The sequence below is a fragment of the Parambassis ranga genome, chromosome 8 (assembly GCF_900634625.1).
Source record: "Parambassis ranga chromosome 8, fParRan2.1, whole genome shotgun sequence".
Taxonomy (NCBI): Eukaryota; Metazoa; Chordata; class Actinopteri; family Ambassidae; genus Parambassis; species Parambassis ranga.
Genome location: NC_041029.1, coordinates 1662096 through 1675660, shown reverse-complemented (window position 1 = coordinate 1675660; position 13565 = coordinate 1662096). Strand labels below are relative to the sequence as shown.

The window sequence follows — 13565 nt, the reverse complement described above, 5'->3', positions numbered from 1 at the left end:
TCAAAATAAAGTCAAAGTTCATAAGAATATGCTGATAGTGAGGCAGGCTCCTCCAAAAACCTCAGGTACGCCCCAAACAGCAGTAAACTCCTTCCTGGTGCTCTGAGGAGTGTTCCCTATAGCTATTGTTTTTTGCTGCAGGTAATTTAAAATCAGCACCAACCTCGCTTGTACGAGGCAGCGGCTGCCATCCAGGAGTGAACTATGTAAATAAACCTGTGCATCCCTTCTTACCTTGTGTACCCTAAAAGAGCGCATCTTTATTGGAGGAAACAAATGAAAATGAGATTCATGGCATCTTCATTTTCAAGTGATCCCATTACCATGGGTGCTTGCTGAACAAGGGGCAGGTCTAATTAACTTTTCAAGTGCTTCCATGCTTGGTGAAAACACATCTTATTCACGTTCCCTCGGGGGCCGAGTCCCTCTTCGGTTTATGAGACCACTCAATCCTAAGACTTCAGCTTCATGCCCCTCCATAGCAGTGCGGGAATGAAGACATGTGGTATGTCGAAGGTGTCCAAAGAGGTCATAGATTTAAGCAGCCAGCTAAAAGGAAGAAAGATGGGCTGAATCAAAACATGGAGATGAAAATGTTGGAGAATGAGTCATCCGGAGCCTTATACCTGGGGGGGGGGGGGGTGTTTTCTATAATTTTCTATAATTTTCACCAGTCCATTCTTAACAATGAGCTGTATGATTGCTCCTGTAATCCACATGCGCCTCTGTATGAGTCATAATGTGTGGGGGGAAACTATAATAATCTGAATAATCTCAGATATGTTCGTAGGTGTTATGTAGACTACTCTATGTGTGAGAGTGTAAGGTCAGAGAAAGTCCTCATATTCGAACACATAGAGCAATACATCCAATAACTCCTACTGCATACCTGGGCTCTCTTCCTTTTCGTGCTATGTCTGTACTTTCATTCAAGGGCACTCTATCATACCACAGCATGGCGACCAGAGCTTCAGGCAGTGTGGAAATCTGTCTTCCATTCAGCTGCCGTTGACGTAGTGAAGGATTCACTTTTCTCTTAAATAAAAATAATGGCCTGATGACTAGAGGCTGTGGGGAGACGCTCTGTCGCCCTCTGTTGGATTTGTTTTTTCTAAAACTGTTTATTGATTTTACGCATTTATAAGAGACCAAACAAACACTCCCACCCCATCACAGACAGCATCCTCGGACAGAGATTACAAGAATTCAAAATGGAATACACAACAAAATAAATAAAACAACTACAGATGAATGAGTAAAATAGTTATTAAAAACTAAATAATTTAATAAATAAATACAATCCAATAAATCTGGTCAATATCCTTTACATCCATTCCAGACTGAGATACAGAATCACTCAATACAAGTCTTAATTGCTGGCCTTTATATATCCAGGTTGTTCATAAAAACGTGACCACATCTCATAAATTCAATTTTCCCTCTTACTATGTAGGTCAGTTTTTCTAATGCTAGGCTGCTCGACATCTCCCTAACCCATTGTCTAGAATAGGCTCTCCGAGTTTCCTTCCCTCTGTTGGATTTGTTCGGACATTCCAGCTGCTGTTTTCTTTCTTCTGCTTTCTGGTGCACTGATGAGGCTGCAGTGGCTGCTGGGTGGAGCACCAGGCTGAGTGGACACACCTGCATTCCATTACCCAATCAACCTCGCCGTCTGCCCTTAAGGACCTCGCTCTCCTCCACTCCTCGCCAGTTCTTCAGTTTGCCTTACACACTTTAACATTGCTGTTAAGATGTAAGGTTATTAAATGTTTATATAGATACTGTGATTCACTGAATGAATGACGAAATGAAATCAGACAGGTGTTGAGAGAAGTTGTATCTGACGTGCTAAAATGAGCTAAACCTTCCCTCGTCCCAGTTTATTTTTCAGTAAATCCAACCAAAATGATTCAAAGGTCTGTGACCACTACAGTGATGATATGACTGCACACAGCTGATGTGACCACAGACAGCATTCACAGAGCCATGCTGTGGAGCCTGTGGATACTGAACACAGTTAGGCTCAGATAGCTCTCACACTGAGTGTGATAGTGAGTGCAAGAGTTCAAGACTGAAGGCAGACTTCACAGAGGTGACTCGAGGCCAGCTCTGATTTATAAATGCACTGGCTGTAATATGTTTGAGAGCTTTACAAACAATAGCCATAGACAAAATGAATACATCCTTAAATCTGTGAGCCCAGAGGTTGTCCAAGTCAGAATGAATGCACTCTGTCATGGACAAGGACACCAACCAAAGAGCAGTGGATTAGTTTTTCCCTTCTTCTTCTTCGGGACGGATTGAATTATTGTGTTCCATAAATGTTTAATGGGATTTGAGCAGGCCTGCAGACTGAAGCTCTGTGGTCTGCTCCTTCTTTATAGATCGCTCCTCTGTACCAACAGGGGGGATAGCTGCTGCACAAACAGCTGAGTGGACACAATGTTTCATTGGTCTGGATTCTGATTAATTTTGCAATGCACATTAAATCATGCTGCAAATCATTAAGGCGAACATAATGACACATTTTAATGCCCTGGAGTCTGTTCATATGTAGTATACCTTCACCCTGCCCTACTCTTCAATCTACACTTTAGAGCACTTTCATTTAAAAGCGTGTCAAGTACAGGTCTACATCCTGGCTCTGAAAAATCCATCAAAACTGAACCCGACTCTCACACATTTGGTTGTGCACATTTAGATGGCTGTTATGAATTCTTAACAGGTTATGATCACAGAGAGAACAACACAATAAGTCTTGCTGTTGTATGGTAAAAGCTCTGTTTACTTATTTCATGAACACAGACAGACACAGTAGAATTCTCAGGCATTAACTACAGCAAAGCAGGCAGAGAAACAACATGCACTTTGTTTGCTACTAAACAGTCTGTATTTGCATCTTCAGGCCTGTTTCCACAAGTAATGTTATTAGCAGTGTGTTGGGTACAGCTTTGTAAGTCAGTTGCACATCTTAAATAGGCTACTACAGTCAACACTGCTTCAACACTGAAGGTCAGATAACAGACATGAAGCCTTCAACGTACAGTTTGGTATAAAACATATTCAAAACATTTAATCATAGTGAGGCATAGTTAGTAATAGGCAAATGCAACTTTCTACTGTACAATTATTGATTTAGAAAAAAGAAAAACACAGCTTCCATAGGATTTAATCATGTGAGCTGCAGCAGGTGCTGCTGGCGATCAGTCCTTGATGGATTGATCATCAGCAGGTGTACAGACCTCTATAAAAACATGTTTTGGCAGTTTGCTGCTCTGGAGCATTCAGGTGTGTGTTAACACAACGAGAAAGACACAGAGAAAGAAAGACATGAACAATGGTGTCACTACAGGCCTCACTGAGCATGCTCAGTGTTCATGTGACAGCACAAGGAGAAGACTGAACAAGTACATTTGGTCTTAATGCTCACCACGTCTGCTGGAAACCAAACACAGCCTTTCAGCAGACACACCTCATACACACTGTCAGCACGGTGGTGGAGGGCTGCTGATTCTTTGTTGTTTGTCTGATGTTGTATTTGCCTACTACTAAAACAGAGTTATGGCTCACATTAAATCTGCTAATTGATTATTGAATTGTTCACTTTGTGTATTTTTGGGTGGTTGCATTTATTTACATGAATCAATCTGACAGTGGTTAGACAATGAGGATGAGAGGCAGCAGACATCACAATAAGCCAGTGAAAGCAATAAAGAAACAGCTGTTCAACAGTGTAATTTATTCAGAGTCTCTGTGTCCATGGATGCAGTTACAATATGTGTAGCCTGCTTGCAGTATATTTTGTTGCTGGCACTTGCCTTGCTTCAGGCGTTTTAGTAACATAAACATTAAAATAAATACCTTATGAATAAAAAAAACTACAAATAAAAATGTGTGTTTTGTGCTTTTACTGCCCCTCTATAACATTGCAATAGCTACACCAGAGTCATAACGTCCCTTAATCTGAGTTAACCTGGCAGCCAGCATGAGCAGGAGACCAGTTGCCACTTCCAGGCTGTAAGAGAGCCAGGCTGTAGCAAAGGACCAGCCAAATGACACATCAACGTAGATGAGGCTCTCTGGGGACACAACCCGCTGGAACTCCTCCATGGCCTGGTTTGAGTATTGGATGTAAATGCTGACACCAGACAGGGTAACAAGACCTGTTAATGCACAGATGTACAGAGCTGAAAGATCCAACCTTTAGACTCATCCATGCTCAGGAATGTGAAGGCACATGAGACCCTTGAGCTCAGTAATCACATGCTGTGTCACAACGATGTGTCCTTTTCTGAAATTAGGTCACTACATAAATGAATATGCATTCATCAACACTGCATAGCCTCATTGGTGGTAAAAAGTAGCCTAATATAGACTCCAACAATGACTTATTAGTTTAATTTTCTACTGGAAATGGCCTTTCCTGAGGAAAACCCTACTCTGATTGCTGCATGCTAAATGATCCGCGCTGAACTGCTAAAAAGAAGTATTAGTTTCAGCAACTGACCCCGTAAGGCGCTACCAAAAACACTACATATGAATCATGAGCCAAGTACAGTGACCTTTGGTGAACACATTGCACAATAACATTTGCCGTTAACTTGTGATCATATCAATTGTCAGACACATCCTGTACAAGTGGTGTGGAATCATGTTATACCTGCTTGTTTATGTTTAGCATTAGAGCTGAGGTACAGGGGGTAGGAGTAGATGAAGTTTCCCCCTACTGAATGGGATATATTATTAATAATTATTGAAGTCAGACAGTTCAGACTTTAATGACATAACATGCAATGAATTACTATCTTCATACATTGATTAAAGAACTCACCAAATCAAAATACAGGCTCCACCGCAGCTTGCTGGCATCCCTTTAAGTCTGCATTGACGTTACAGGAGCTGTAAACTATAGCAACTTCACTACTGGACTGTAAACGATTAATGCCCTTAAGTGGGTGTGAGATTACATATGAAGCATTTTAGAAATTCATACAAAATGTACCAGCCAGCAAGACACATTTTATGCATGTTATGAGGAGAAACAACACTGAACTCATGAAAATACAATGATCTGTTATAGTGAGAACGTTAAGGCTACAGGTATTAGTCATCTCCCTACAATAAGGGTCTGATCAGTTCCATGCTGCTCTGAGGGTGTACTAATATTCTTGGTATTGAGCTCAATTGGAAAAGCAATACCAACTGAATGCCAACATTTAATGGACTTAATGTAGCTTCTAGCCCCATAAACAGAGAAACTTGTCATAACCTCATCTATTTAGACTATTTATGTCCTCTGTATGTCCATTACAGGGGTTATATGATGTAAGTGTTCACAGTGGGATTATTAAGATCTGATGCTATTAACATGAAGGAAAACACAGAGTCTCTCTGCCTTACATGCTGGCTGGGTTCAAAAAAGATGGCAGAGCAAAGTGCTTGCAGGTTTTTTCGGTGTAAAGGTGTGGACAGGACATGCAGTGCAAAGCATGAAATGAGTGGTCTCTCCAGTGTGATGCAGAGGGCTGGCCATGTCAGCAGAGACAGCACAGTATACATTACAATAAGACCTTCTGTGCCTGATTCATGCATTTGCTTTCAAATGCTTTCCTGTTCTAGGTTCAGACCAAAGCTCATGCATTTTATGATGGATATTACATCTGTCCCGACTGCTCAAAGTCTGACCCTTAAAAAAAGAAACACACACTGTCTCTGTTGAAATGAAAACAGCCCTTCTGCTGCCATTTTATGAACCAGCCAATCAAATCAGCACAGGGTCACCAGAGAGGCTGCTCTGGTTGTTTAGTGTTAGTCAAACTCCTATACTGATCGATCATTTATTACACTGTGATAAAAGCAGAGGTTAATATTTGTTTAAATGAAATATTATGGTCTGTCTGTTTGATCACACAGGAAGGGAAAGAAACATCACGAGAGGAGACAGAGCCCATTGATGACTGGAGCTTTCAGTCAATACCAAGACCCTGTGCAATGTCTGCCACTTGATTGTGATTTGTAATCAGGCAGCATGCTGTGATCAATACTGTTAGCTATGTCATGAGACGGTATGGTGTCTAAAATCATCTTCAGACTCATCGGGGACCAATCTTGCAATCTGTTTATACGATCTGTGAAGAAAATGTGTCCTCAGTGAAAAACTATGCTAGAAAGTATTTCTATTCCCGGCACAATGCAGCATGCTTGAACAGGCTGTTTGACATAATTATGGAGCGTCATGCGATACATGTGTTCCTACTTCTCACAGTACAGCACGGATGAGCCCAGTCAATCATGCTTCTTGAACTCTATCAGTGTGGTAAATACTGCTTAGATCCTGATCATAACATCACACATCCCTTGTAGATGTGTGAGAACAACAAAATGGAACACAAATATTGAACTTGTAGCTTCACCTCTATCATATCTCCAATCGATTGTGACTTATCTTTACTCAACTATAACCACTGTATTCCTATCAGTTTATTTGCCATAAACAGGCTGAACTGTGGTACTACTGCAGCTAGTGTGTGTGAATCTGAAATAGAATTTCCAAGGTCTCCAAGCTGCTGGTAACACACCAACAAATGTAACTGTAAATCTACAGTCTGCTGCCCTCAAGTGAGATTTGAGACAGTCCAGCTCACATGGAAAGCACATGATGGCTTCAGGGAAGGAACAGGTACAAGTAAATACATAAATAATCTGTGAGCACTTACTGCAGATGAGGAAGTAGGATGCTGATGCAGCCAGGAACTTAGTACTGCAGGCCAATGAACTGATAAGACCAAAGATCCAGCCTAACACCAGCAGCACCAGGCTGATGGGCAGCAGGATGACTACCACTTTATGCAGGCCTGCAATCATGAATATACACATCTGAAATTATAATGATGTCTTAGATATAGAAAAGAAAATAACCTGTATTATGTGTCTCGGTGCTGGGAGTGCCCACGTTTGCAAAATCATTTTCTGATCGATTTTCACCACCCAGGGAGCCATTGCTGTTCATTCCTATTGTACAAAAGTGAGTGCATGAGTGGAAACGCCCTGCAGAGATGTGCTTCAGACAGCGTCTGTCACACAGACTATTCCTGCATTCCACTGTTAAAGGTGCGCAAACAGATAACCCTGAGACCAGCGCTGGCTCTTTGTTTCTGGGCCACCACCTCTGTGTTATTATTCTTATTGGGGACATTTTACCGTATAGGTACAAATCCATATAACTATGAATTCCACTCACCAAGAAGGTGCCTTTCAACCTCTGACAGGCTGGTCATATTTGCTGTGAATGAGGGGATGACTGAACTCCTGTTTGCTCCTGTAGAATGTCAAAGGAAAGGTTAGACAGGACAGGGCACTTCATGAGGGATTATAAGTACATTGACAAACATAGACATACTGCCCAGTTAAATCAGTTCTCTGCGTGACGCACACTTCCCATCAGTCAGGTGCGGTTTGCACCAAAGCATTGAGTTGCAGGTGAGCGCTGGTTGGAGAGCCTCCTGCTGGCTCATTAACTGCACTTACTGGGGGAGATGTGCACAACTCCAGGAACAAATTTAGTACATCCGGGACCTAAAGCGGCGCAGACTACAGTAACATGCCGTTATGTCCAAAACATGACAGAAGAACCTCTTTGCACCCTCGTGCGTGAACGACTGCAGCTGTGTGCTGATACAGATGTGAGCGATGAAGTTGTGTGTGTGTGCGCGCGCGTGCGTTTTCTTATTCTAATATATTCACTGCATGGAAAAACGCACATTGGAAATCTAAGTGAATTTATTCGTCATTATCTTCTCCTTTGAAATAGCATTAGTCAAAAACTGACAACAATCAATCCGAGAACAATAAAACGCAGCATTTGCATCTCTTTACGCGCATTTGCGAGATGCAGAGGAAAAGTTGTTAGGGGCTAAGGGTGTAAATATAGCACCCCAAAGAGGTGACATACCTTCAATGATTCTCCACAGTCCGGAGTGTGAGCTCAGGTCATCTGAACCTGTGCAGTTGGGTTTATTCACATCGATGATGTACCAGTAATCAGTTCCGATGGCCACAGCGAGAAGGCTAAAGCTGAGCAAACCTGTCAGCCCAGCGCTAAGAACCACAGGTCCGTACTTCATTATGGTCCACGGGCAGAGCGCGGGAAACGATAATATTCCGTGACTGATTAATATTTTATAGACCGGACAAATCCACGCTCCAAGGTTTGCGTTGCGTAAAAGCTCTCCAGCTGCGCCCCTCTCTGTACATCCTAGAATGTCATTGTGAAAGCAAGAAAAACAATCTGTGATTTCCAGCGTGGAAAAAAAGAAAAGAAAAGATGCTCAACTTAGGAGGAGATGCGCCTTTGTGCTGTGACAGACTCTGGCTCAGCTGCGGCTGCTGCGCTCTGTGATCGATCTACACTTCCGGTCTTGTTCCAAAATAAAAGTGGACAGCGGGAAAACTAATGTGAAGGTGCACGTTGTCTTTATTTGTTGCAAATGACACCACTCTCTCTCTGTATCTTAAATATCAGTAGGCTGCTAATAACCTAAATGAATAAAAGTCATAGTGTACATGTAAATAACATCATAACCTAATGTAATGTAACAATCACAGTCTACATGGAGTTCATGAAACAAAGCCTGTTGCTGGGCACTAAATAATAGCTGTAGCTCATTTTAGGATTTTTTTAGACCATCATAAAATAACACATCACCCCTTGCAGTTACATGGGGCTGCTGAGTTAAATACATTTTTCTGGTCCTGGCAAATTGTGAGTCGGGCTAAGATTTACAGTCAGAGTTGACAACAAGGATATTTTGCAGCCATTTCTGTGTAGAATTACAGCTTTGGGTGCTTTTGTCTGGCTGGAAAATAAATCTACAGCAGGTTTCCTCCCCCTCCAGTAGAGGAAGCCTTTAGAGATCAGAATGTTCAGATTACATTTTTACATTAAAAAAAGCAGACTAATAAGGATGTGAACATGTTTTGTATGATAATCATTATAATATATCGTTGAATTTGAATGTAATCTGTTTAACAAGATGGTCCTCAAGACAACCAACCCTCCATACCACAAACAGCAGCAAGCAAGATATCCTCCATGTTGCTACTGTTAGCCATAAAGAGCCATAAAGAGGTGGGAGTGGGTCGCTTGCAACTCTAATTGCTTGAGGCTGTTGTAAATAAAGCCTCTCCATAATACAGTACAGAGTAGGTTAGGAACATACATGCATGGATGGGATCATATAAAATCTATGAATAATTGTGAGCTTGATGTCACATAGGTTTCTGAAGAACAGTTCTGAGACTGCACAGGAGGCACTACCTTTAGCAGCTGATGTAGAATTTGACATTTAACGTGTAGATTTTAATATGGGGACCTGCCGTCTTTGACACTTTCACAATGGCTTTCTCAGTCATAGATGATTAAATCCATTCATAATTTGAATAGTTTTGAGGAGAGTTGGATTTCAGATAAATTCGCGGTCATTCAAGAATCTCGCATTTTACACGTGTCTCTCTTTAAAAACTACCCGTAGAGATTTGTTTTCACTAGAGTTACAACTGCATGTTTGATTGGCGCAGCTGTATGACTGAATACATTGTTAGGGCTGGAATGACACCTGAAGATGAGCGAATGACTGAAACCTTCAACCTCATGTTGCACAAGATGGAGACAATGCAGAAATTCTCTGTTATTCACAACTGTTGAATGAAGTCTTGCCACTATACTCCACACACAGATGACTACTCAAAAGATAATGGCTGGTGATTATTTTATATGCAGCATACTATGAAGCAACATGATTAGGCAAACCAAGATACGGGCACATAAAAATGGATAAAGATAAAGTTTCAGTCATTATACTATGATCTCTGGTTCGGATGTGTTGTCATCCGACAGGTATTTCATGTCTCTGCGCTGCAATAGAATGGGAGTAATTAACACAGGAGGTGTGGAGGGAGATGCACAGCTGTTGCAGTGCAATTACTACAGAATGTATTTATAAAGCTTCAACTGAAGATCTAAATGAGGATTAAGAAGACACAGTCTACACATGGCACAATGGTTGTGAAGCCCTTTACAGAAAGTCAGTTGACCATGAAGAGATCATATGACCACTAGCATTTACAATAGAGGCAATGTCTGCCAATTCATGTTTTCTAAAATGTGCTGTGATGCCACACACTGCAGATAAACCTCACACTACTGTAGTCCAGGTCAATCAGATATGGCTGGTTTGAATCACTAGTGTTCTGATAGCATAACTAACAAAGCTCTACATAGTTCAAATATTTGAAATGAGTTCATCAACACACATGGTCAGTGTGAGGCAGATCTGATAAACAGGCAAACATCGTTACCTCAATGGGTGATCACGTCGGCTCCCTTTATAAAATGGAACAATAATTGCTATAATATACAACAGCCTTCAGACATCCGGCTTTAAAAAACAAGCTCAAAGCCCACGGTGCCAGTCTCAAGCACTGGGTAAATAGTGAGGGTTGCATCAGGAAGGCATCCTGTGTAAAAACTTGCCCAATGTAAAGAGGCAAGTCATCAGCTTGAATTCCATCCAGATTAGTGGAGTTAGTTGGTGTTAGGAGGGTGCCAGGGAGGTTAAATAGATGATTCTGTGTGGTGGCAGGAACAGCTGAAAGAAGAAGAAGAGGAAGTTAGAGTTAAGCTCTGTTGGACCAAATGCAGACACAAACCAAACAGGAGCTTTAATAGCTGAAGAATGTCCTTGACAGAAATCCAATAATAAAAAAGCAGGAACTAATATATTCAGAACTAAATTCAAAAACAGAGATCCAGAGAGAACAGATAACTAACAGTATGAGCAGACAAAGACAAAGGGGAGGCACAGGTGAGAACGATCAGGGTGGGGGAGGGAAAACATGCAGAAAGTAAAACGCATGGAGGAAACACAAAATAAAACAGAAATACAAATATACTAAAATAACCAGGGAAGACAAAGAATCAAATGAAAACACCCACAGATCAGCATTTAATGACAGGGGAAGAAGAAACCAGCCACAGCCCATGTCATCCATCAGACCTTCTGTAAGGAAACACAGGCTCCATGTCTACACCCTGTGGAACAGTGGTGCTCGTACATCAGCAAAGAGCAGCGTGGACGTAAGAAATGAAGTGTTTCTTGCTTCAGTAGGAAGCTAATATGCTCTGCTGTCACCTGCCCTGCATCAGATCATCTGTCTACCTGCACCCTGTGTTTGGACTGAAGTCTTTCAGCTTTTTCTAATTTCTCTACCAGGCTCGATTTCCAGGCTGCTGTTACTTCATCTTCCACTCACTTGTATCTGTCTATGGTTACATTGCATTGATGTTTGTATTAGATGTCCACTTGTTAATGGTTTTCTTTTTGTTCATTGAGTCCATGTGTTGTTGAGTTTTATGGGCCTTTAGCCTTTTTTGTCTTTGGAGAATTGCACTCATTGCTGTTTATGGGATTTTATTGGTCTGCTTTAAATCCTTATTAAAAGTGGAAATAAAGGCTGGTTCAGTGCAGTTTGGGGTTTGGAAGTGTAGAGGGCAGTTTGTTTTAAACATGAAGGAAGTCCTCTGTCATTTATCTCCTAAACATTCATATAAAATGGCCTGTAGATGTAACGGTGCTCATCGTGAGGTCAGGAATGAAACAGATGGTAGACATCATATCTCCGTCTGCTGATATTTATCAGTATGATGACATCAGTGTCCGTATGATGGCTGATATGTGCTGTTATTTCACAGGAATGAGGCAGAAAAAGATGCATTGGGGTTGCGCTGTCAACACATAATTCAATTATGCTCCCCACCTTTCAGCACATTCTCAACACGTCTAACATCTACAGCTCAGCAGTGTCTCAGTGGTCAATTAGTTTTGAAATAGATTGCTTAATAACAAAATCACTGTCACTTTCTCTTTTCAGTATTATTATTAGAAAAACCAGGCAACCATCTATCAAGATTTTACATTTGGTTTAATTAAAACGTCCTTGTCCTGAGACACAGGAGGTCTAATTCATTTATCATCAGTTGTGATGACTCCTGGGTGTATCTGCTTTGTCTGTGCATGTAGCAGAGTACAGAGTAACAGAGGTTTATCTGCTGCCCGAGAATCCACTTTACTCTGATTGCTGTACAAGCTGGTAGTGTCAGTGCTCTCGCTGTCTGTGTCTCCTCTGCAGGCATGCTTTTTTTGGTCTACTGCATTAATGACTAACCAATATCAACTTTTATTATTATTAGTCATTAGTTGCTCAAGTGAATGCTTCACTAAATGAAGAAAGACACCTAGTATTTCTGGGGAAAACGCGCACATTATAATGAAGCTATGTGTCTTTATTTAGAAGGCCACAATTCAACATGGTTACCGTAGTAACTGGCCACATAGTAACTGATACATCTCATGCAGACAAGATTTTTTAGTGTGTTTCCCTTAATAAAGCTGCAATAACATATGTGCTCCATGAGTGCACATCAAACAAAGATATATATATGTGTTAGCATATTACTGTGGAGAACAATCCCTTGTTGGCGGAGAGAACTATAGCTTCCTGCCCATGCCCATCGATGACTGGATGGTGTAGACCTGCTGTAAAAGTGCAACTCTTTTTTATTTTGCCTTTTTTTTCAATTGAGGTTAGGCTACTTCAGATTTGGAACTTAAATTACTTGTCCCAGTAACACACTCACAGCAAATGAAGAAGATTGGATAATCAATCAGCGTGTCTTGGTTTTGGTTTAAAATTGCACTTGCCTCTAAAAGCAAAACCAATTTTAATATGTTATCATATTAAATAGGCTTAAATAGACAAATTGCCTTTTCTTTTTTCTTTCTTTCTTGTGTCCCCAGCAACACAGGGTGCATGCAGTTTTTATAGTTCATATGATCTTATAGCTTTTTGACAATAAGGAAGCTTGTAAGATGGTATGTAAACGTGTCATTTAGTTTCAGGGCTGTGATTTATATGCCACTGTAAAGGAAAGTCAGTGGAAGCATTTTCATTTGAGAACTGGGGAGGTAACTAAAGATGAAAGGTTCAGGCTGTGACTCTCAAAGACGCCTTTTGCCAGTGTAATTACAGGATTAAAGAAGTTAAGGCAGTGTGTGTGTGTGTGTGTGTGTGTGTGCCAGCGTCCATGCATGTGTCATTAAATGTTGGAGATGAGGTGCAGAGTGCTGGTTTTAGGTGCTTGTCATTACTGCAGCAGAACATGTTTATTATTGTAAGTCCATATAACCTTAGCAAGGTACACACTGCCACCTAGTGTAGTAAATGAGAAAACTGTCTCAGGAACTGACCCCAGAGATGTTTGTGTCTTAGGAACAGGCTCGTATTTTGAATATCATATACTCAATATCATTTAGCCCTCTTAATTCTTTCAGCTTCCATAGTGACCATTCCTGCCCCCAGACAACACACCGGTCATTATGCTGTGCATCTCCCACAACCCAGCACCTCCAAAATCACTAACCCTCTGTGAACAGAAAAACAAACACGTTCTGAATCCATTCCATTTGCAAAGTCAGCAAAGGTATTGTAAAGTTTTATTGTCAATATTT

The 13565-nt window shown here is 41.1% G+C and overlaps 1 protein-coding gene across 1 annotated transcript; it reads right to left on the bottom strand.

Annotated features, from left to right (window-relative positions):
* Nucleotides 1-3499: 3499 nt before the first annotated feature.
* On the bottom strand, nt 3500-8360 carry LOC114439313 (transmembrane protein 235). The gene is made up of 4 exons (XM_028411167.1): nt 7952-8360; nt 7241-7318; nt 6717-6854; nt 3500-4163 (listed from the first exon to the last, which is right to left on the bottom strand). Exons 1-4 carry the CDS (start codon nt 8121-8123, stop codon nt 3919-3921), a joined length of 633 nt encoding a protein of 210 aa, XP_028266968.1. The 5' UTR covers nt 8124-8360; the 3' UTR covers nt 3500-3918.
* Nucleotides 8361-13565: the final 5205 nt, after the last annotated feature.

Bases quoted from the DNA above. Each gene is read 5' to 3' on its own strand.
- LOC114439313 (XM_028411167.1), bottom strand. From the start codon at position 8,123: ATGAAGTACGGACCTGTGGTTCTTAGCGCTGGGCTGACAGGTTTGCTC. The intron at 7,319-7,951 runs GTATGTCACCTC...GACATTCTACAG, and splicing joins ACTGTGGAGAATCATTGAAG to GAGCAAACAGGAGTTCAGTC. The intron at 6,855-7,240 runs GTGAGTGGAATT...TCATGATTGCAG, and splicing joins GGTTGAAAGGCACCTTCTTG to GCCTGCATAAAGTGGTAGTC.